Below are 23,191 nucleotides of genomic sequence, written 5' to 3'. Positions count from 1 at the left end.
CCCAAGCTGTTCCTGTTTGCAGAAATGCTTTGGGAAACTGGACTTCAAGGCTTGGCACCAACACACCAAGCACGTGGGAGCCTGGGAGATGGGGGATACATGCACAAATCACCACCATCCCCAAAACTGTGCTTTGCTACAGACTGAAACAGCAGAATTCTTCTAGGCTCAAAGCAGCCCAAGGTAAAGGTACTGCACCGGCTCCCATAAGAAGGGATTTGGTTCAGGAAGTTCAGCAAAGCACACACCCTGACCYGCAACATCATCCAGACATGAGTCTGTAACAGAAACCATAAAATACCAACGTGCTCTGAAGCTGCTCTCAGCRGCATGCCAACCCTTACTACAGAGTCTCAGATGCTGGAATGTGACAATCCAGACCATGACAACATTTTCAAAAAATAGCCTGGTGCAGGAAAAAATTCTGCCTCCTCTGTCCCATGTGTTCTCTAAATGAAAAAGCAATGAAAATAAAAATTTGCTTTAATTGTAATAAGATCTGGTGCTGGCTCCCAAAAGGAATTATCCAGGAGCAGGGAAGGGGGGTGGAGAAAGGCTAAAAACCAAACACACAAAAAACATTCATTTGCTTCCCAAAATGCAGAACCTCTTCCTCCAAAACACCGAGACACAACATTTCATTTTAATAGAACTGCAGGAAAAAGCATATTTATTGAAGCTGTTTTGTCATTAAAATTGATTCTTTTTTTAAAGAATGAGAAACTGCAGATCATGACTGAGAGACATATTTTTGCGTAAGGCAAGACACGTCATCCCCAAAAACAATTAAACAGAGATCACACAGATGCGTCACAACAGCCATGCTGCAGCACCCTGGCTCTGTTCCTATTAGAGTCTCCACAGAAGAACTGCCRTCAATTTATAGAGCCAAGATCACATCTGCAAAGACTAAATACGCAGTTCCATTCATCAGCTTGAAAAGAAATGTGGAATAAGGCATGGCACAGAAAGTTCCTGAGCATCACAGCTGTGCTCGGCTCTCACACTGGTATCACCCGAACAGCCTGACAGTGATTGCAACACTAACAGATGAAAGGACATTACAGTAAATACCAAACAGCATCAAAAACTCCTTGTCCCGACCTYTGCTTCCTTTCCTTTATGGAAACATCGACAAGTTGTGACTTGCTGAATTTTTTAAGTTCTGTTTCACATCAAACACTATTTCTCAGAAAATACACAGTTYGAACATACACAAAAGGTAAGAGAAAAACATGGAGCAGAAGTACAACAGAGGTACAGTTAATACTCTTTTGCATCATCATCATCATCAATCAGCTTTGGTACGTGCTTCCCAAAAATACATATCTTCACACTGAAGTTAAAATGAATTGGAATTTGCTTTTCAAAATTTGGCTTCCTATAGCTCCTTCAATTCATCAAGCCTGTCCAGCCCTGTTTACTGACTGTATAACAGGGGCATCAGACCCACTGAGCAAGAGATCAAGGCCTCACAACCCATCTGTTTGTCTACAATGACTGTAAGAAACCTCCTGTCAAATATTTTGGAACAAAAACAATGCTTCAAGTAAATGCAGCACTKCTGCAACCCTTCCTTCAAAGCATATGGAAAAATGATCCTGAATACACCTCTTTCTATGTTTTAAATACAGAGCCCTCTAGGTTACACAAAAAAAAAATGAAGCAGAGAAGGTCAGGATGTTTTAACAGGCAGAAGGGAATTGCCATTTTGCTTAAGTAGAAGCTAACTTGCTTTTGCCAGAGGAAAAAAAAAAAAAAAAAACCAGTTCCACTTTTGTAACATTAATAATCTTCTCATTCAGCCCCTCCTATGGTAATCTTTGGGTTCAAATTCTTACTTATTTGTTTCCTCCCACTGTTGCCAAAGTAAAATTATATTCATTACTCAACCATTAAAAGGTTTTTGCTTCCTTTCAGCATCAATAGGCCTTTGATCATCAAGCAGTTCCCAGGAGTAAGCCTGATCTTTTCCTGAGAAGAACTGAGCCCCTGCAGCTCCCAGCGACTTTAGCAGGAACTGGGAACTCTCAGATGTTCTTCAAACATGACAGATCCTTCATAGGATTGAGCCTAAACCCCACTGCAAATGGCACTTAAAAAAATACACCCCAAGATTTCTCAGCCTATGGTCCATGAACCCAAGTCCCAAAAGAGAAGAAAGATTTGTCAAAAGATGCAAACAACTGACAGTAACAACCTTTTTTCTGCCTACTCAAAAAAGGCAAACATGAAAAGTTTATGATTTGGACTTTCCCTCAMGGACTGAAATGTTTAAAATTTGTTATTTAGTCATAAACTGCCACGTACAACAGCAATTTAGGAAATTTGGAAAAACATGACAATTATAGAGCATGTAGCTATGTTGCCATAGCTGGAGACCTGAACAAACCAAGAGGCAGCCTCTCCACTTGTGATGTTGCAGAAATGAAGTCTCCAAAGTAACCCAGGTTTTCAGCCTCTCCCCATGTACACTGACGTTAATAGAACAGTCAGAAAGGGTGTTAATTATAAGTTAGACGGGAACACGAAAGCTGTCATTCTYCATCTAAATGCAAATATACTGGAAGGGCTTTTAAGGAGGTGTGATTGTGTGAAGTGTAATTACAAGGAAAGCAGACAAGGAGTTGATGAATTTAAGGCTTTGTTTGTTCTGGATGTGGCAGGCAAAGCAGGAAATGTGAAAAATTTAAATCACCGGGTATGTGCAATGAAAAATCGTGACCACTTCACCTCCACAAGGCGTTCTGTACACGRCAGTCTCAGGCACACGTCCCAGAATTTCCCCAAGCCACGTGAGTGGTCTGACTGCCATTCAGCCCTGCAGGCACGCGTGTCTTTTTGGGTAGGTGAGTAAAGATGTGCAGCTCCAGTGCTGATTTCAGTGACCAGGTATGCACGGGGAGAGCCAAAGCTGCTGGAGCCTTGGCTGCCGCTGACGAGCAGCTCTGGGATGGGACCCGAGTCCAGGATGAGTTGCCCAGGTTCTGAGAGCCCTCTCATAGCTGCACACCAGGCAGCCTTGATTGTGGTGACCCCRCCGTGACAAGACTGAGCTTCCATGYGAGCGGATTTTGCAGGCAAGAGGAGCCCATCAATGTCTTTTCTCACTTCATCAGCAAGGATCAAAAAGTTMGCTTTGTCAGGATGCAGATAAGACACTTGCCCAAATGGGTTTACTTTGCAGAGGTGACAGTGAAAAATAAGTTATTCTAAACTTCTCTGTATCAAATGGGAGGTTTCAGTTTGCCACTAACTCATCTACACTGCTCCGCTGCACAGCTGAGCAAACATTTTCACGCAGTCCCAARTGCCTCCTCCCACAGAGAGCTCTCAGAGCCAGGGCCAATCTGGSCGGGCTCAGCTGGTACACTCAGATCCCTGACAGCGTGCTACATCCTGGCTTTGTCTGCCAATCTGCTTCTACGGGGAAGCAGCATTCCCTGCTGAGCAGATCCTGCTCCAACAGAGAGGGGACTCTGAGTCACCCACGATTGTCTCAGAAGTGACCTTTTCCCATTTTTATGGATTTAAAAGTCAGCTGCAGTCACGAAGTCTCTCATCCACAAAATGCAACCTGGCATTACTCCCGACTTGCCACAGGGCATGTGCAGGGATGCTGGCACAGCAGGGTCACCAGCCCTGTGCCCCAGCCGCTGTTGTAGCAACTGTTCCAGTGGCATCTTCCCTTCTTCTGCAGCACCTGGAGCTTGCTGCCAGCTGGATTTCTCCCCTTGATGAAAATGGAGATAAAGCACTTGGCAACTGCTGTGAACTGAGCATGTAGACGTGAACTCACACATGACCATGCCAGAGTAGCACAGTGGCAAKTTGTTTTGAGTCAGTGCTCAGGCAGGAGACTGGCAGCAAGAAAAATTAAGGTGAGTAGATAACAGCACCTGGAACAAYTCTTACTTCTTGGAAATGGACTGCCCTGCAGCATTATCCCCTCCCACAGTGTTTCTTCCTCTTGATTAATACTTGTCACTTAAAACAAAAAACATCGTGCATTTCTCCTGTTTGTGTAAGTCTGCCTGAGACACATAAATACATTTAACTCATTAGCTTACAAACCCTAGCTCAGGAAAATTATGTGACTGAAGTAAAATCAGTGGAAGAGTGCCAAAACTCAAGTTTTGTTAAGCCCAGCCAAATCCTGCAGCCCTCTGCACTTCAGTGCACTGCTCCAGCTGTTATCTCTAAGCCAAATCTTTCTGGTAGGGCTCTTTAAATAAGCTGTATGAGCACAGGAGCACGGTRACTACCACGTGCTGAGCAGCAAGCCCTTCAGAGAGCACGTGTGTCCAACTGCCCAGCACGGGGAGAAGGTGTTCCCCAGAGGAAATACAGAGGCCAGGACCGGGATATTTTATCAACTCACCCACCACTAGCAAAATATCCCTGTCTCTAATGCTGACAAGGCATACTTGAATAGACAGCAGTGGTTATCAGCTGCTGCCCAAGCCCTCTGAAAGCTTTCTTCAGTGAAGTGGTGCATGAAATCTCCCACTGTACCCATCTGCTTCTGAATTCCTCATCTCAATGGCAGAAATCCAGCACCTGGGATGAACTGTTGTAGGCTTGCCTGGGAAAATGCATAGGGTACAACCTACATTCTACCKTATATAAAACCTATCCTATCTATTMATTTGCTTTTGCCTTGAAATATCTTTTTTGTTGTCCTTGTTGTTCAGTAAAATCAATAGGTTTAAAGGCAGCAAGAGAACTATTCCTTTGCAGTAGTAAAGTACAAAAAGCAGAATGTAAAAATGAAATCAGATTTCTGTTTTTATAAAATATGCTCCAAAAGAATGTCCTTTACTGGCAAACCATGAGAGATTGGTTCTCTGCTGACATAGCACAGAAGTATTCACTAAATGATTGAATACTTGGGCAAAGCCCAATGGTCCCTTCCAACTCAGTTACAGTTTCTCCACCATCCTTATAAAAATCGTAAGCCTTTGAAAAAACTCAGTTAAAAGGCCTTAAGATGAAAAGCAAGTTACAGCAATAAAAAAAAAAAAGACAAATAATCATCCAGGTGATATCAGCTGTTAAATTTCAGAAAACTAMTGTTTAATTTTCCATGTGAAATAATTTTGCAAGTTAAATCAAAGATTCAACTCTTACAATCTATTTTGYTACCTCTGTTCTTTGAGAGGATACTGAAATGCTTACCGCAGGTACAAGGAGACRAATGCAGTAAATTTTCTGCTTTATGGCTACATTAAAATTATTCAAGTGGACATGCCTTTTGYTCATTGATTTTATAGAATCTCCTAAATGCCATTTAAACCTCCCCAACATTATTGTTCTCCACTACACTAAAAAAACAATTTTAACGAGATACACAGCAGAAAAAAATCTGAAATGTTTAGTGAGCAGCTGGTTCATGGGTGTGCATTTTAAATCCCTTCTCACACAACATTCTTCTCACACAGCTACCATCCCTTCACATCCAGCTGAGTGAACATGTCTGGTTTTCCCAGGAGCCTGATATCARCTGACCTTGTCCATGCTCTGCCAAGCAGCTCCTGGTCCAGCAGTCACTCTGCCATGGGGTCCACAGGTGCCACAACATACACATATTGCCACATTCTCATTTCACACACAGCTCAGCTTAGCTCAGTTCCCTTCAGCCATCCCCAAACCCCCKTTTTTCAAAGACCTGGCTTCATCCAGCTTATTGTAAAAGCTGTCAGAGAGCTTGCAAGGGCTGGCAGTGAGACTGCTGCAGAGCCCAAGAGCCTTCACCTCAGATTTCCTGCACAGTCTGAAGGATCCTCCTTTCTGCCATCTGTGACYATCCCAGCTGCGGGCCAACACAGACTCCCGAAGCTGACAGCTCAATGCAGCTCAAAGCCCACCGTGTAAAAGAATTTAACATCAGCCAAAGGATTTGCTTCTTTCCTGACTGCAAACCTGAAGCTGTTCAAAGAATAGACTCCACATCAAATGCTACCAGTGGTTTAATTTGCTGTGAGGCATATCAAAAGCAAAACCTGCAAATATGAGCATTTGAAACTGTCTCAGAAATATGGATATGTGCAACTCTGCCTCCTGAATCTTTAATCTCCTGCAACCGATTAAACTCATGAGTAACCTGTAATRTTTCTTGTGAAACATTCTCTGTGTAAATCCTTCCCACACAATTGAGAAAATCAAATCTAATATGCTATGAACAGGATAGTACTGTAACTAAATAGAGATTTAAGAAAAATGTTAAAATATGAAAGGGATAAATTCTTTCCTACTTTCACAGAAATTAACAGCAAACACATCATGCATGAAAGAAAAGTTTACTATCCTTTTGAGTTTTTCACTTACATAACAGCATGTACTGAGTAACAGGTTGGACAAGTCTTATCTGCATAGCAAGAACTACGTAGAAGCATAACAAGATTAGCAATGTTTGTTGAAAAGATCTGTTTATACGCTAAAAAGCCTACTTTAAAATCTTTCCTGCAGTCTCTGCCAGAGTATAATTATTCCAGAATTATATTCCAATTTTTTTTCATCTATACACAGAAGGGTCTGCTAACTTTCCTATGGTTTGTATCTGCTTTTCCATTTTCTTAGGAGGTGCACATGCTCTGTAGCCAAGTACYTCTCTCTGCTGGAGTTTCAAACTGCAATCGAATCATCAGCCTGAACAAAGCATCTCATTGTCATTCSAAAGAACTTGGCAAGTGTTCAATCTAAGCAAGAGCAATAATCCATGACAGGGTGCATTAGGCAGGTACTGATGCATGCCTAATTCACACTGCAAGGCATATACCCCTCCAAAATACACTCTGAAGTATCTTATCTTTCCTAGTCCCTGCTTTTTAAGAATATTTACATAACCTGTTACTTTTAGCAACTACAAAAATCTATCCCTTTGAAGAATAACAGTAAAACAGATCCAAATACTTTCCTCCTTCAATTCTGTACACATTTATTCAACAACTTTCTGACTTTTAAGTTAAAAAAAAAGGAAACATTTTCACCACATCATCTGCACCTCTGTTTGAAAAGCACCTATTTTCCCTTGGTACTGGAAGCAGGATGAGAAACAGTTGAGCTCCACCAACATCAGCCACACTTGCGTGCAGGCAGTGGAAACATCACCCTCTGGCTCAGACCAAAAGCAACAGCCAGCTCCAGTTCCCACGGGACAGCAGCACGGCCTTGGCAGTGCCGAGACCACTGCAAACACTGGAAATGTCTGACCTGCCTGGTGCTGGGTCTGCATCGGTGTGTGCCCCGCAGAGCCCAGCAGGCACCGGGCATGTCCCACACATGCAAAGAGAGGCTTGAGTGACACAGGGGCTTCTGCAGGCAGGGGAAGTCAGGAGCCTGTCCTGGCAGCACCGGGAAACCRGGCACTAAATCATGGGAAAGGGGAGTGCTGGTGGGAAGGCCACTTTCAAAGCACTTATCCTGCCTCCCTGAGCAGCATGTGCTCCTGGGGAACGTGTTCCCTGATAACCATGCCCTGTTCTGGAGAGGACACAGCCAACACCAAATCAACAGCCAGCTCAATACCGAGCTAATAGTTGTTTTACCTGCTGCTGCCTAACTTAGGTGAGATATCTTAAGGATGGACAGTTCTTTTAAGGACTAATGTGTATTGAAAGGCTTGCAGCATGACCAAGAAAAGATAATGTCAATGAACCTCTGAGCATATCTCCTTGTATGCTTAAAAACATAAGATATWTTTTGTGAACACATAACACAGCAAACTCTATGATTTTTACAGAGGCAGAGGGACAATGCATTTTCTAGCTGAAATAGCAAACTACTACAKACCAGGAGTTATCTGCCAATAATTGGGCAATGTGCTGATTAAAACTTTTTCTGGGTTGCCTAAGGACATTGCATGCATGAGTATCTTGCCACTATTAATTAATCACTCTTTGTGCTTTTATCCTGGTAGAATTTACACGTTGCACACAGTGAATACCCTGAATGAGGCAATTTTTACCTCCAAAAGCACTTACTATTGTCAGTTTATTTGCCCTGCTTAGCCCWATGCTCAGATTGRCAATAAATCATCATTCTTAGCAGCTGAAGTGTTTAGTGTCTTCCATTCAATATTCTTTCCTCCTCACTGTTCCCCCTGGAAGTACAGTAATCATGTGCTGGACACTCATTTACAGCACTGCAATTAAGAGATTATTCCATTAGGCTTTGTATTTCTATCCGGTTTTATGTTTCCATTAAAAGCACTTTGTTAAACAATTGAGCAAACAACTTAATGCAACAGCAGGAGGCTCACCGGGACTCTGTCAGGCACAGCCCCGGTGAATCAGCCCAGGAAAGGGCAGGAGGTGCTCATGGGTCCACGGAGACCCTCCTCTTAGGCAGGATCCCAAAACCAGGGAGAGAATGGGCAGCACAGCTGCAGATGGGCCAGTGTGGAGTARGCAACAGGGGGAGTGACTGCCTGCCAAGAGATTGGGTGAAGCTGGGGAGGAGTCGCTGGCCCGATACCTGTGAGCGGGTGCATTCCTCTGCAAACACAGCATCATTTCGTGTGCCCCTGAGACGGAGCAAAAAATGTCAAGGCAGTTTTACTTCCATAAAAACTGACCACCTCCTCAAGGAGCAAAACATGACCGCCATCTGGTAAAAAAGAATCGAGGTACTCTGTATAATTTTATTTCCAGTTTTAACCTTCTAGGGAACTTGATCTTTCCAAGACTTCTCAACTGGTTTTCCTTTTCCTTCGGGAAAACTACCCCCCCTTCAAAAGAAGTCATGTCTGTCCAGATAATAATGGTGGTGATTTTACACCAAGCTTGTGGCCAAGGCTGGAAAATCCCACCAAAGTGCTGCAGAAATACAGGYGAGGAGTTTCACCAGGCATATCCAGCATCTGTCCACTTAGCAGTAACTCAGGGCACCTTCCAGGGAATACATCACCTTCTCTGATAATGCCCTTGCAAACCTCTGGCCTTACGAGTATTCTCATCRCAACAGCCAACGAGTTCCTGTCCTCAATGCCATGGTGGCAACAGACTTGGAAGGAGAATGAATCAGCTCTGCCTCTCCCCGGTGTTCCTCATACCTGCCCCTCCTACGCATGTTCCCAACAACACTCACTGCACTTAGGATGAAGCAGGAGGTCTGTGCCTCGATCACCAAGGGACAGAGCGATGTCCTACAGTAACCACTGCACCAAGCTTCTGGAGGAGGTTTTGCATTCTTATGTGCAGGCTGCTGCACTTTTCCTTGCCCCCTGTCTGCCTAGAGCTACATCCAGTGCCAAGCACAAAAAGCCTCTTGAACAACCTGCATCAAAGCTTCCTGCATCATCACAGGGATGCGTGACTCAGGATTGCTTCATATCTCTGTACTTTCTCACTGGCCCGAGATTCATTAATGAAACATCCATAAACATAATTAATAACACCTCCAACAGCAGCTAACACCTCACATAACCCAGGTCACATCCAGCCAAGTCATCTGTAGAAAGCTAGGTATTTTCAAGAAAAGGCAAGTTGATCGTAGTAATTTAGAACCATGGGATAACATCCTCAGCATACACTTTCTAACACATTCTGCAACTTTTCCATATTGCTCAATTCCTAGTTGCTGCTATTACTAAACATGGGCCACAAAAAGGGTGACATTCTGTAAAGTAAACTTGGCATAAGTATTTCTGGAAGCCACTTGAAAAAAGGGAGTAAGGAAAGAGAGACTCGTTATGCATTTTTCTATTCTTCCTGAAAATTCCCTTTCATTCATCCTCAGAACAGCTCTTAGAATCCTTCCCAACTAGCAAATTGTGCCTCAACTCCCCATTTTTTCACTTAACAGCCCTGTTTAGAAATGTGGTGCTTGTAGTAATGCACRCAACAGAGAAAGAACACAGGAAATTGTAAGGTTAATATCCCTCCCTTTTCTACATCTCTTTTTCTGGCATTCCTTGGTTTCAAGCTGTGAATCAGGAATCCATTTTGAGCACTTGCTTATACACATGCAAAACCAATTCCCTGTATAAAAGCTCCAGGTCAAGGATTCATTTTGAACACAAGGTCAAGCAATGCTCTTTACTAGAAACACCTTTGTGAAGTGGACTAGAAAATGTAAAGTGAAAGGCAAACTAGAAAACCAGATACTTTTCACCAAAGTACCACATTGATTTATATCACACAGTTTAAGTCAAAAGATATAGAAGCGATAGATCAGCTGGAACCCAGTGTACATGCTGAAGGCTACAATTTGGCCCCAAATGAGGACTGTGTAGAAAAACCCAGAGGAACCAATAAAATTTAGAGCAGCAGCTGTAACAACACCTTGTATGTTCACCCTGCTGAGCCCTGGCACTTCAATTCTCATCGCYGCCTCGGCTTTCAGCACACCCTTGGCCAGCTGAACTCACACAAACAGTTTCAACCCTCCTCTGGTTTCCTACTTTCCACTGAGACTTCACTGTGTGTAAGATCCAAGATCTGTATCCAGTCAGTGCCTGCACCTCCCCTGCACTCCCATCTTACTTGCACTCTCCCATGAGAAACAGAAGAGGAARGGGTGAAAGATTAATTCAAGGACCTTCTAAGAAAACTGCATGGCTTAATTACAGACCTTTTAAATGCATCTTATTAACCTCAGCAACAGCTATTGGTGTTCAGTCCTCCCTCTCTCTAGAGGAGTAAAACCAAATCATTATTCACTTGGCAGATTACTGTACACAAACGGTCTTTCAAGTTGTTACATTCAAGTAAACACAGCTTATATCAATATCATCTGTACTTTTCCGTCATTAGGCTACAAGGGAGAAGGATGGCCCATTTTCAAGGAAGAAATTTTTAAGAAAGGAAACCATTAGCATGATATTTAATCAATGCATGAAGGAATGGGGAAGTGAAGAAGAAATTCCCCAGAATACAGGGTTGGGACACAGAAAGAAAAGAGTTTTCTTCACAATACCTGCTTTTATACAGCATTTCTATCAAACTTTTTCAAGGGGATGGGGGGGAATATTTTCAAATGTGATTCTGATGTTTTCTTCTGCTATAGCTGAAAATAGGACCTTTTCTCCCACTTGCTACTGTTTGATTAGCACAAACAACTGCCAAATCAGAAAGCTACAGGAATAAGCACTCTTAAGGGWGCTGAGCAGAAACAGTACAGCACATTCGACCCTTGACTGAGACACCATGAGCTCTGTAYGTGTCTCTTTATAACTAAGTCCAGCACAGATACCAAAGTCAATTCTAGGTAAGAACTGAAACAACTATATTTGGCCAATGTTCAGCATAAAGGACAGAATGTCAACTAAACGTTCATTAGATTTAAAAAATAACCCAGACTSCATCTGGCTTTGTAAGTATTACAGGATGGGGAGTTTGTATGCTTGTGTGTATGGTCTTCTTTTTCTTTCATTTGAGGTGTTCTGGTGAATTTTTTTAATACACGTGGTTTCTCAGTTTTCACAATAAATTCTCTCACAAGCTGTTCAAATAGGAAAACAACATCAACATACATCAACACGGTTGCCAAAAATCATCAGATTATGCAATGATCACAAACTCATTTATTCCAAAATTACAGAAWGAAGGTTCTGGCTGTGAAACACAGTGCTGCACTACATTTGCTGTCTGTGTTGTAAGAGGAATAAACAGGAATGGTTTCCTGTACAAAAATTCAATCTGTCCCTCCAAATATGCAAGAGAAAGGGATGTGTAATGAGAGAAACCTATTTACTGCCTGTCAGTTCATCCAGTTTACTTAACTGACTTGGAAAGAAAACACCCTTTCCAAATCATTAGGAACCAGACTGGTTCACATGTTTAAGTAATGGAAGAAGCAGCTTGGGAGCCAAATTTTAATGTTATCAATTTCTGCAGACTGACAATTCCAGTCRGTCTGTGACTGTGGCCACTGGTGGCCCTAATTGTGCAAAGCTGCACTGTCCATGCACCAGAGCACCAAGCACCAGCGTGACTCATTATGCTCAGGGACATGCTAAGGTAGGTACAGAAACTCACTTGGAACCAAAACCAAGGCAGAAGACTTCCCATTTGCCCACTTGGAGTTTCGAATTAGGAGGGAACAACATAAAGGCATCTTCAGAGGGAAATTATAGACTGAAGCTGTTAATGTTTTTTCTTCTCCCATCCTAGGTGAAACTCTCCATTTTTATTACAAATAAATAAAAAAACTGTGAGGAAAAACTTTGTACCACTTAATTCAGTAAATGACCAAGTCTTTTTTTATAAGGGAAACGGTGACTTACTGAATTTTTCCAAGATRGCCAATTTAGGAAGTTATTTTGGTATATTGTTCTTAATTCTTCACTGTACAAGACAACTGCTCTTCCAGGTTGCAATAGTAAAAGTACCCCATATCTCTGAATAATACATCTTATTATGCTGTTTCTAAAAGCAGATTAGACTTTCCCGAAGAACAGCACATGACCTTACCTATTCTTCTGTCTCCCCCCAGTCTGGGTGATTACACAGAATTTTCTTATACTCTAGATTAGTAGTCTTTTTACCCCTGTAGCACATTATACAGAACCAGGCATACCCTCTRAGAAGGGCCACAAACCCAGCTAAGCAAAGAGAGCTTCTTATCAGTTTGCTGAAGCCAGTCCATGTAAAATGGATAGGGCTTTGCAAACAGATAAAGATCACCTACGGTGCTCCAAAACCTCAGCAAAGTGATCACATTCCCTTTAAATATTAAGGCACTCRTTCATCTTGCTTCCAGAATGGAAGTTACAGAATATCATGTGTTAAATCAGAAACCCAAAATCAAACCAGTGAATGATCAAAAGTTAACTGCTGGACAAAGCTGACTATGCTGCTMCAAGGGGGCTGCAGGGTCTCAGCAAAGAAGGAGGACACGATGGTCTAAAAGAGCTCTTTAGCCAACACAGCTTACACCCAGCATCCCACAGCCATCCTCACAGAAACCATGTGCCAGGAAAAGCCTTATTCATCAGTATCATGGAGTTCACACTTGGGCCAACACAGTCATCTCACCTCTGCAGTGTATTTGTTGTCTTAGCTATGGCAGTGCTTTTCACAGTAAAAAAGGCCTGCAGTGACAGACAGATGGACATGGCACCTTCCAGGTAGTGACAACTCRAAGAGAATCTTTTAAAAATCCAAGCAAAGCTCTCTGCTCTGTTGCACAGAGGGACAGACCATGTTCCCCTTCTGTTAGCACATATTATTTTAGCAAAGCTGTGAAGAAATAGGTCTCTAGACTGACAGCCTGTTCTCAGCAGAGCCACAGGCTCACTGACATCAGGAAAACAACTTTTCCTAGAACAGCTTGTTCTGCCGAGGGCTGTGGGGACATGGAAAAGAGAAGCATGGCACCAAAGCACTTCTGAACTGCCAGCATATTCCCTGCCTTCAGATTAGGATGATTTTTCCAAAATAGCCTGCAGGGGGGGAGAGGATTATTGAGAAATACTGCACATCATTTATGAGGCAGAGTTTCTGAGCTGTGCTTGCAAAGATGAATTATCTCAGTAATATCTTTTGAACSAAAACCTTACAAACTGCAGAAGAACAAATACTGAAAACAATTTCTTATCACGTCTCCATTTTTCCAAAGATGTAAATATCCCTTTACTGCTCCACATTTTAATAATTCCTTTCCATTTCAGATGCCAGCAGATACCCGTGTTTCAAACTGCAGTGCCCAGAGCTCAGCTGAGGAGGCACGTGTACTTGAGCTCTCTCACATACCTCACATGCACACACCACCTGCTAAACTGAACACCACTGTGCTGTGMAGGAGCTGATCACACACTGCTGAATACATCACTTGCTACTTACAGGTTACACGATATATGGCATTCTAAGAAGCAAAGATGTTTAGAATAAAAATACTACCTTATGCTCAAGAGCTTCCTCTTTTGTTTCTTTTTRAAAAGAGCTACTGCTTACTTATGTTTTGGTGAGAGCGGTGTTTTTGTTATTTGTTACTCTTTGATGAGTTTTTGTGGTTGGTTTTTGTTGTCCTTTTTTTTTTTATTTACAAGTAGAAAACTGAAACTCACAGTTCTTGCAGTTCTGAAAAGGAGTTTTACTGTTATCTCGGAGGTTAAACATTAACAACCTGCTTGTTGAACTTTCTCTAAAAATTACAGCAAGGACATTATTTTCTCTTAACCTGATGGTAACATTGCAAAAACAACAGTAAAGGAAAACTTCAGGTTGCTGGTACAACAAACAGAACAACTGAAAATGACAATTCTATAAACAATATCTAAGCCTTAACTAATCCAGAAGATAAACATCTTCATGAAGCATATTGCATTTGTGACRAAGATTGCCTAATCAAATGTGCCTAGATACCTCAGCCTGACAATTCTGAAGCATTAACAGGAGCAGAGCAACTTCTCAAATGCAGTTTTGTGCCCACACATCTGCTCTTTTTCCCCGCTTACCACCTCTCCCTTCCCGTATGGGAAWAAGGCAGCAAAAGAAATGCACTTTTGAAAAGCCATGCAYTTCAATCAGGTGATCAACAATTTTGCACCTCAGCAGCAAACAAGAGAGCTGAGGGCTGGCTCTGCACACAGCAGCCACCACAGCTGAGAGGGAAGATGGGCTGCAACAATTCTACCTCTCACCACTTTCCACAGCTGCTTGATTCTGCATTGATCTAGAATTCAACTACTTTTTCCTAAATTGTCTATGAATAAGCAGTCATGAAAATCTTCTCATAGCACATGCAGCAGCTCTTGTCTGTTCCCCCCAAAAGCATTCTGCTGGAGAGGCAGCTCTATCTTAATCCACATATGGTAACACCTCGTTTTGGAGTGATAATTGCCCCAGCCAGTCCTACATGCATTTTCTCTTTCTTATCATGGACACAGATGAACTGCAGCAGCCAAAAYTGCAAAACATAACAAAGTATTTTTTTCACTGTAATACACCACAGGAAGAATAACAAATCTCCAGGCTGTGTTCAAGACTGAACAGGGTAAGTACTTTCCCTTTTTTTGAGGCTCATACATCTTTACAATAAAGTAACTCTTTTGTCATGCCTGGGAAGCAAACCTGCACTCCAGACCGCCGAGCAGCAGAGCCAGGCCTTAGGATAACACCCTGCACTCTGTGGAGAACTCATCCTCACTCTACTGCCCTCCAGCTCATGGAAAACAATGTCACTGTGGCATTCCTACATACTTCGAGGAGATAGATACCTTTCCCAATATATTTTAAAGGCATTCAAAAGCTTCATACATCGTTCACTATGGCCACTCTCGGAAGAAAAATGCCGAGGTGAATTTATGCAGTTCATTAAAATCTTGTTATTCATCTTGCAGTTGTACTAGCAAATGATTTTCTCATAAAAAGCAGTGAGAAGAGGCCTCTAACACAGATTCAGGCACAGGAAAATTATAAGACCTAAGGAAACATTTCCTGGTATACCAGCTCAAGTATGCCATGACAACTGTATTTCAAAGTTTTCAATGGTTTATTACAAATTGGAATACCCACTGCTAGAGGAACCACAAGCAGCCTGAAAAATCCACTTCCCTGTGAGCAATTCCTGTGAGGAAATCCACTTCCCTCTTTCTTCTGTGTGCTGCGTTTCAGTTGCAGGTCTGTCCCAGAGCAAGTCCAGGYTCAGAAAGCCCAGGCAATAAGGAACTGCAAACTGAAAGTCCCCAGCAGCCCACAAAACATGCCATAGTTCATTTAGACCTCTGGTTCTGGAGAAAACAGAGGGGCATTTCTAGGCAGGGCWAGTAGCAATGCACAAGCTAAACCAAGAGGGCTTCACGGAATGTTTTAGCTTTCAATAGACAAGTGAACTCCAACAAGATATTGTTTCAGCCCTTCTTGACCTCCATCAGCTGACTGGAACCCAGCATCACCAATACTGGMATTTGCCTGTATCAACAGGACCCATGAAACAAACTGGTTWTGAAAAGTGTCTTTACATCTGGCCTGGAAAGCTGTGAAATGACATGGAACGAACTAAAGGTGCATCATCCAWCATAGCTTCTCCTCAGGGAAAAGCCCCAGCATTACTCCCTTCACAATTTACTGTGTTTTAAATATAGATAAGGCCACATTTTATTTCTGCACAGCATCACCTTTTTCTACCAAAATGAGCAGTACAGCCTCGTTTTCTGGTTTTAACTTCCACTCCCTTGGCTTCAGGGGGTAGAAGCAGAGAAACAGAGGATTTCCCAGGCTGCTGTCCATCATTACCATTCGCTGCAGGGTTGACTCAGGAAAAAGAGCAAGGTGAGCCCAGCAGGGATGGCAGCACAACACTCAGGTTTTAGSYTGCTCTGACYGTGCTACTGTATTCACCTATGCAMAAAKRTTAGGAAATTGCATTCGTTCTGCACACCAGCAGTGATGCTAGCTATGACTACACTGAAAGGCAAATTATGTATATGACAACTGGAGATTCTTAGCATCCAAAACAACAAAGTATTTTGTTTATCCTCCTACTGTAAATAAGTGTAACTGACAGGTCTACAGATAATTTAAAATTACCTCAAGCAACCTGAGAAAAGCAGTTTGCATCTTAAAAAAAAAGAAGGCAGATATTCATCTAAAGATCCTCAACTCGGAATTGCTGCAGTAGAGCAGATATTTTAATGAAGAAAGCAGAAAAGAGATGGGCTCTGCCAGTTTCGCCCACACCCCTCCCAAGGGTCCTGCCGTATCCCAGAGCAGCTGAACGGCACATGATGAACATCACGCCACACTCCACAAGAAAGTAAACTTGTCCTCATTCAGATCAATTCTGCTTCTGCTCACACGTTCCTGAATATACCATAAAAACCTGACACAAGGCCTGTTGCCTGGGGACACCACAGGCATCAGATCATCCGCGCATTCCAGAAGCGATCGCATAGAAAGCTACAGCTGCGAACCTACGGCTCATCGAGCAACTTAAAAAACCCACAACGCCACATTATACACAAAACAACGCTAACTGGAGGATAGTTTCTCCACTTATTAGCTCCATATGTAAGCTATTTACAGCAGCTGATGGTAGAAGCTGATCGTTCTCAAACATCTGAAACCAAACCATGCCCAACCAACTCTGTAACCATTTCTTAAGATCACTATTTTAAAGAAAAATATGGCACCCATTAGTACATCAGTTCCTCACTTATCACCACTAAGTGTTTTTTAATGATACAGAGCAGCAACAGGCATGTTTTATCACCTTGTTTTCCATACCCTTCCACCCTTCAAAACAGTGAAACYCCAAGCTAGGTGAGCTGCCGAGGATCACAGCACTGAAGCTGAAGAARGGATGCTGGACTGTCTTGTTTCCCAACAAGCATCCTCTGCTGTGTCACATCACTTTCACTAGCTGACACAAACAGCATGTGAGAAATAGAAACCGYGAGCAGATGGAGGAGTGCCTGAAGGCCTTGTAGAGAGTGATACACAAAACACTATCGTGCTTGGTATCACAGCACCTCATTAGTAATTTACTGAGTTTGCAAAAATTGCCTGTGTTTTTTTGCAAAGCAGAAATGAGCAAAGAAAGCTCACCCATATCTTTTGTCAGCTACCTTGCAGAGTAAACTCTCTGACATGTTTCGGCAAATGAATTCTGGAGACATGTGGCTTGTCAGTCCCTTGCAGCCGAGTTCTTATCATTTAATGTGAATATTAATTAATCGCTTACTGTTGAATAAAAGCTTCTACACACACACAAACTACTTTTTTTTTTTTTTTTTTTGGAATGAGATGGATGCCCCTGCAGACCTATGCCACTGAAACAGAAATACCACAAGCATGGGGTTTCCTGGTAAATGCAATCTCTCTCCTACAGACCCATTTCTGCTGCTCATATGCACTCCCACTCTCTTTTAAGTGTCTTAAAACAAGTGATAATCAGAGATTTTAACACCGATCTTCAGGCATACAGAGTAACTTCCTTACTCACTGTTCTGAAATGCTCTGCTGCCGTTTTACAGCTTGAGAACCTAACAGCATGCTGACAAAAGCAAAAGCCAATGCACAGAATAGAGAAGAAGGGAGGGTACAGAATGGCAGGTGCACRTCTTGTCCCCATTTTTGTCTCAAATGGCAGCTGTGGGGCACAGTCCTTTCACCTGCCCTGTGTGTGAATTCAGCCCCAGCCCYTGGACCATTTGCCTCCCTTCAGTCTGAGCCACTCAAGGTGTCAACACTTGATTCTCTGCATCATTCACCTTACGGGTCAGGGATGTGGCTCACAGGCCCCAGTACCAGCTCTGCCCTTTCCTGGCCAGCTGGCTGAAGCTGGGGGCTACTGCTGGGACCCGGCTCCCACATGCCCTCCTGGCACCCAGGAGAATGGTYGTGCGACCTCTGAGAGATCAGGCATGTCCCTGGACTTGGAGCCAAGCCAAGCTCCAGGGCCAGCCAGCATCATTAGGATTTATGCTGCATCCASCATGCGGTCCTATTACACCAACGCTGATAATGCAGGCCAATAAATCATGCCAAGGGGTCATACAAAGGAAAAAAAAGATGTTTAAAACTCAATCTTTCCCTTTTTAAAGTGCTCTGTCAAATGGTCCCAGTCTCCCCACATTCAGAAGAGTAGGCAGTGGAAGYTGGAGCTCAGCTGTTAACCAAGCAATCAATCTTCCCCTCCTTCTTCCCCAAATCTCAGGGCTCTGTCCTTCTCCTGTTTGTAATTTAAAGCCAGCCCTTGGCTTCAAAACCGGAGAAAAGCACCACTGTCAAAATATACAGTGCCAAACTTATGTGTAGGATATGCCACCATTTAAATTTTTCTTTTCTCCTGCCTGCAGGGAAGGGTAGCAGGGTGACTGCTTGGTGTGGGACTAAAGAGCAAARAGGAATTTCTCTCTTTGGCATTTCTGAAATGCCCATTAAAGCATTGTAAACGCTAAAAGGCATTTAACAGGTACCTTAAATAGCACTGCTCCATCAAGTACTACTACTTAAGAAAAGCTGCCTCCCCCATGCTGAGTGTGAAATTTACTTTAGACAGGACACTCCCCCACTCCCCCGAGAGCAGGCAAAAAATGCTGCTTCTTTAAAACCACAGCTGAAAAGTATGTAACCAAGATCGGTGTTTTCGCTTGAATTTCGCTCTCTGACAGCAACTAAGTAACTATTTTCCGTACTCTTCTTCATTGTAACCATTTTCTATCCTCCCGCTATCCAGAGGAGAGACCCTGCCTCCACTGCGTACAGCCCGCTCCGCAATCCGGCCGAACCGAAACCATTCCCCCCCTTTTAAAACCCTACTGTAAGCAATGAYAGAAACCTGCTCACAGGCGAAAAGAAACAAACAAATGCGAGACAAGTCTAGAGGGAGAAGAAAATCAGTTTCAAAGAGCTTTTAAACAGACAGGTCCACAGGGGAAAAGGAAATCGGTTTCAAGGAGCTTTTAACTTGTTGGGAGACATTTGACGGGGAGCAATTAAGACTTTTTCCTGCTGGAAGAAAGTTTACGCTGGTAAGAGGGAGCAAGCACTTCGGTGAACAAAACACACGGACAAAACCTACCCGGGGCACGGGGTAAAACCCTAGAGCCGAGTGAGCCTGAGCAGGAGCCAGGGCATCACTAACAGCGCCGGGCTGCGAGCAGCCCTCATCAGGGCGAGATGCACCGKGCGCGACCGAAGTTATTTAATGCCATACCTCGACTGGGCAGCCATCGCGGGGTTATCCTGCCAAGCGCCCTCTATCCATGAGCTCCGTCCGCAGCTGTGCAGGCTCTACCCCGCTGCCAAAGCCTGCCGTCCCATGTGCCGGCCGCCTCCCCGCCGGTGCCCGGTGCCGCCGCGCCGCGGCTCCCCCCGCCCGGGCGGCCGGCGCAGGGCTGGGGCTCGCTCATTTTGATCGACATCCGGGCGCCCGGCCCTCCCCCGGCCGCCGGCAGGGAGGGGGGCCCGCCCGGCCCCGCGGGACCTCCCCGGCCCGGCCGGCAGCCTCCAGGGCAGAGCGCCGCCGGGCTCCGGGGCCGCGGCCTCGCTCGGCGTCCCCTGGGTGCCCGGGGCGGCGGGACCTGCGGCAGCGCGGCCCCCGCGCCCGCCCCGCGCCCGCCTCCCCCTGCCCGGCCGAGCACTCGTGGTACGGCCCGGTCTGCCCGGGCGGCGGCGGGAGGGCCGTGCCCTGCCCCGGACCTCTCCGGAGGCGCTGCCTGCCGGGAGCGGGGCGAAAGGCCACGGCCGAGCCAGCGGGTCGGGATGGGGCTGCTCTGCCAGCCGGCCCCTGCCCTCCGCCACGGCCCCGCAGGGGCTCCTGCGGCGTTTGCTYGAGTTATTTGCTGGTTTGGTTTCCTTTTTCATTGSYTTACTATTATTRTTATTATTTGTTTAGGAGGCTTTTGGKTTTTTTGAAGAACAAAAGCAAACGGCTCAAATTTTTTAAAATTTCAGAASTTTCAAAATCTTCGAAGCGAAACCAGAACCGAGTGCAAACACGAATCCCAGGTGTCTGCACAGACGCAGCAAAAGAAATCTTCAGCCTGCTGTGAAACCCAGGCTTGGAATCACAGGCTAAGAAACCTTTGGGAAAAGGTTTGTTGTGYATATATGAAGCTGGTTATGCAATTTCTGCTGGGCTCTGGTCCTGACCGTGGTTTGTCGACACATTCAGAAAGCAGCAATACCTGTCCTTTGCTCTTAGTGTTTCCTGGCACAATTATGAAAACTAACTACTCCTGCAACTGCTTTCAACCAAGTATTAACCAAGCATTCAGCAGACAAAAAAAATATTTATCCGAGATCCCTTCAACGTTTCTCCGCATTTGTGTATGGATAAGGTTTCTCCCAACGCTATGACAACATTATGTTCCTCCTAATTTTCTGTTTTAAAGCACAACTTGTGTCCAAGTACTTGGCAGATACCAGGAAAAGGGTTTATGTTTGATTGTTTTCTTACTCCAGATAGCCCAGACTTGAGATTCCCATAGTGGTTATCTCCAGGAAGATTAAATAAAATTCATATCAGCTCTTTCAGGCAGAACAAAAGATAATGGGAAAAAAATACCCTCTAGACTTTCCACAACAGCTGAGCTTTCTCCAGGAAAAAAAAAATTGTTTGCTTTCACTCAAAGTTTTTATCTTTCAAAGTTTTTTCAACTTTCACTCAGTTTTCCAACTGCCCCCCTTCAAAAGCACTTGTGTAAGTGCATCTGACAAATCAGTGTTTCTTCAAATAAAGCTTTCTGTCGGAGGATGTCCTATTGCCTCTTGACTCCTCCCTCGTGTTTGTTTCCAAAATCAGACTGCAGCTTTTCTCACCTGTTTCTATTCACTGATCAGGGATGCAAGTTTTTCCTTTTTCAGTCACTGTCTTTGTAAGATGTATTGGAAATGAAGGAAAACATCTCTCCTAAGTAAAATGCAAACAAAACAAACCAATAAAAATAAACTCTTTGTACTCTACAGTACATAGCTGAAGAAGCATAAGCTCAGAATGCACTACTGCACTCTCTGCCTTAAAAATCCACCAGGAAAAGCTTCCTACAAGAGATCACCATTCCAAACTGTATTTAAGCTGTATACAATATTTAAAGTCCATTCATATCTACTTCTGCATTGGATGAGAATGAAGTTCTGCAGAGATCTAAACACTTGTGATATAAACACTTCACAGAAATGCAAATCCAACAAAGGTGTGCAGGCAGCCTGGATGACATTGCTTCTTAATTCTGAACTCCTGAAAAGGCCAGACATTATACTAATAAAGGCACGATAATTCATGAAGTTTGTGGGACAAATGCTAGAAGCTTATGGCATGTTGAAACAATTAATCAAGCACAGGGTACCAATGACAGAGGAACACAACAAACAATAGKAAAATCGTTAGACTAAAGACATGGTCAGTAAGCCTTCCTGAAATATATTTGCCATAAAGTAAAACAGGTATTTGTTTATACACAGAAATCAGTCAAATTTATGCCCTTACCATGTTGTTCAAAACATCTCATTGCACTGCACTGCATCAGGTTTTTAAGCAGACACACCCCGTTACCTTCACTCTTCAAGAGTCACTGCTGTCCTTTAATTAAAATGTGCTCTCCCAGCTCTGTTGACAAGAAATCCATCTTGCCACTGCCATTTATTGCCACTGATGAGCCGTTCACATTTGGAGGTGAAAAGGGTCCAATGGATATTGTGTTTCCCGGCCTGGGGCAGCCGTGGGTGGCCTTTTCATTTGCAAAGGGCACTTCTGCACCAGGTCAGAAGGCAAGGACCSTGCTCCATAAAAACTCTGCTGCCCCAGCCCAGTAGGGCAATCCCTGACCTCTGAGCCCCACCAAGCCCTCTGGCTGTCAGCACCCTTCTGCCTTCCACCTCCCTGCTACCACTACAGAGAGCCAGAGGCTGCACACCTGCACTGTTTCCTGTCTTCCAGCAATCCCAAACCCTACACAAACCTGCAAAGGGCTCGATTCTCTGGTGTCTTTCCCCACCACTAGGCAAGGAACTGGCCACACTACAAATACATGTGCTGTTGCTGTAAAGCAAGGGCTATAATCAGAGTGCACAGGATTTCAAGGGTTCCACATATTTGGAGGAGCTGGTTAATCTTATTGTCAAACTCCTGCCTCCAAAGCAGAGTTGGAAAACACACAAAATTCAGAAATACATCCAGGCAAGCACACACAAAAACCAGTTCAACAAGGCAAGTGAAGCTGTGAGCAATGATGGGTCTGAAGAAGGCTGAGGCAGCAAAAATCTCTGTTAACCCTGATTCAGCAAAGCACTACCCTGTAGACTTGTTTTATTGCACCTCCTTAACCTTAGCACTTTCCAGCTGACTGTCAGAAGCACATCCTCGCTGGGCAAATCCTGGAAAGCACTTGGATTTCACAGGGTCTAACCCACACAGCGTAGCTATAGTGAGGTTAAAGGAGCTGCAGGGCAAAGGAAAGAAACAGCTGCSTACAACACTGAAAAAAGGGGTAGAGAAGAACACAACCAAAAGGATATGTTGACTCCAACAAAGAACACTAACTTGCGTACAGTCTGTTATGCAAGTAATCGCTCTACAGATGTTAGGAATCAAACTTTTCTGGGAAAAGAGAGGAAAACAACCCTTCATCTTTCAATACCTAAATTGAAGAGAACAGATTTTAAAAAGAAACCGCCTTCTCGCAGACACCAGACTGAACTAGAGGCTGCACCCTACTAGGTTTTGGCAGCCAACAGGRGCAGTTTCCATCATCTTACTTGGCATTACTCACTTATCAATCAGAGTGCCTTAAAATGTTCCAAAA

General features: G+C 43.8%; 1 protein-coding gene across 1 annotated transcript in view; it reads right to left on the bottom strand.

Moving 5' to 3' along the window:
• Window positions 1-19,819, bottom strand: part of AFF1 (ALF transcription elongation factor 1) — a 69,932-nt gene extending 50,113 nt beyond the window's left edge. Inside the window, exon 1 of the mRNA XM_057379639.1 lies at window positions 19,603-19,819. Coding sequence (XP_057235622.1) covers window positions 19,603-19,619 — 17 coding nt within the window. The 5' untranslated portion in view covers window positions 19,620-19,819. The remainder of the gene's footprint in view (window positions 1-19,602) is intronic.
• Between the last annotated feature and the right edge of the window lie 3,372 nt (window positions 19,820-23,191).

This window comes from Malurus melanocephalus, unplaced genomic scaffold (assembly GCF_030028575.1).
Source record: "Malurus melanocephalus ecotype Western Australia unplaced genomic scaffold, MMel_1.1 scaffold_413, whole genome shotgun sequence".
NCBI lineage: Eukaryota > Metazoa > Chordata > Aves > Passeriformes > Maluridae > Malurus > Malurus melanocephalus.
This window is presented reverse-complemented; position numbering and strand designations above follow the sequence as displayed.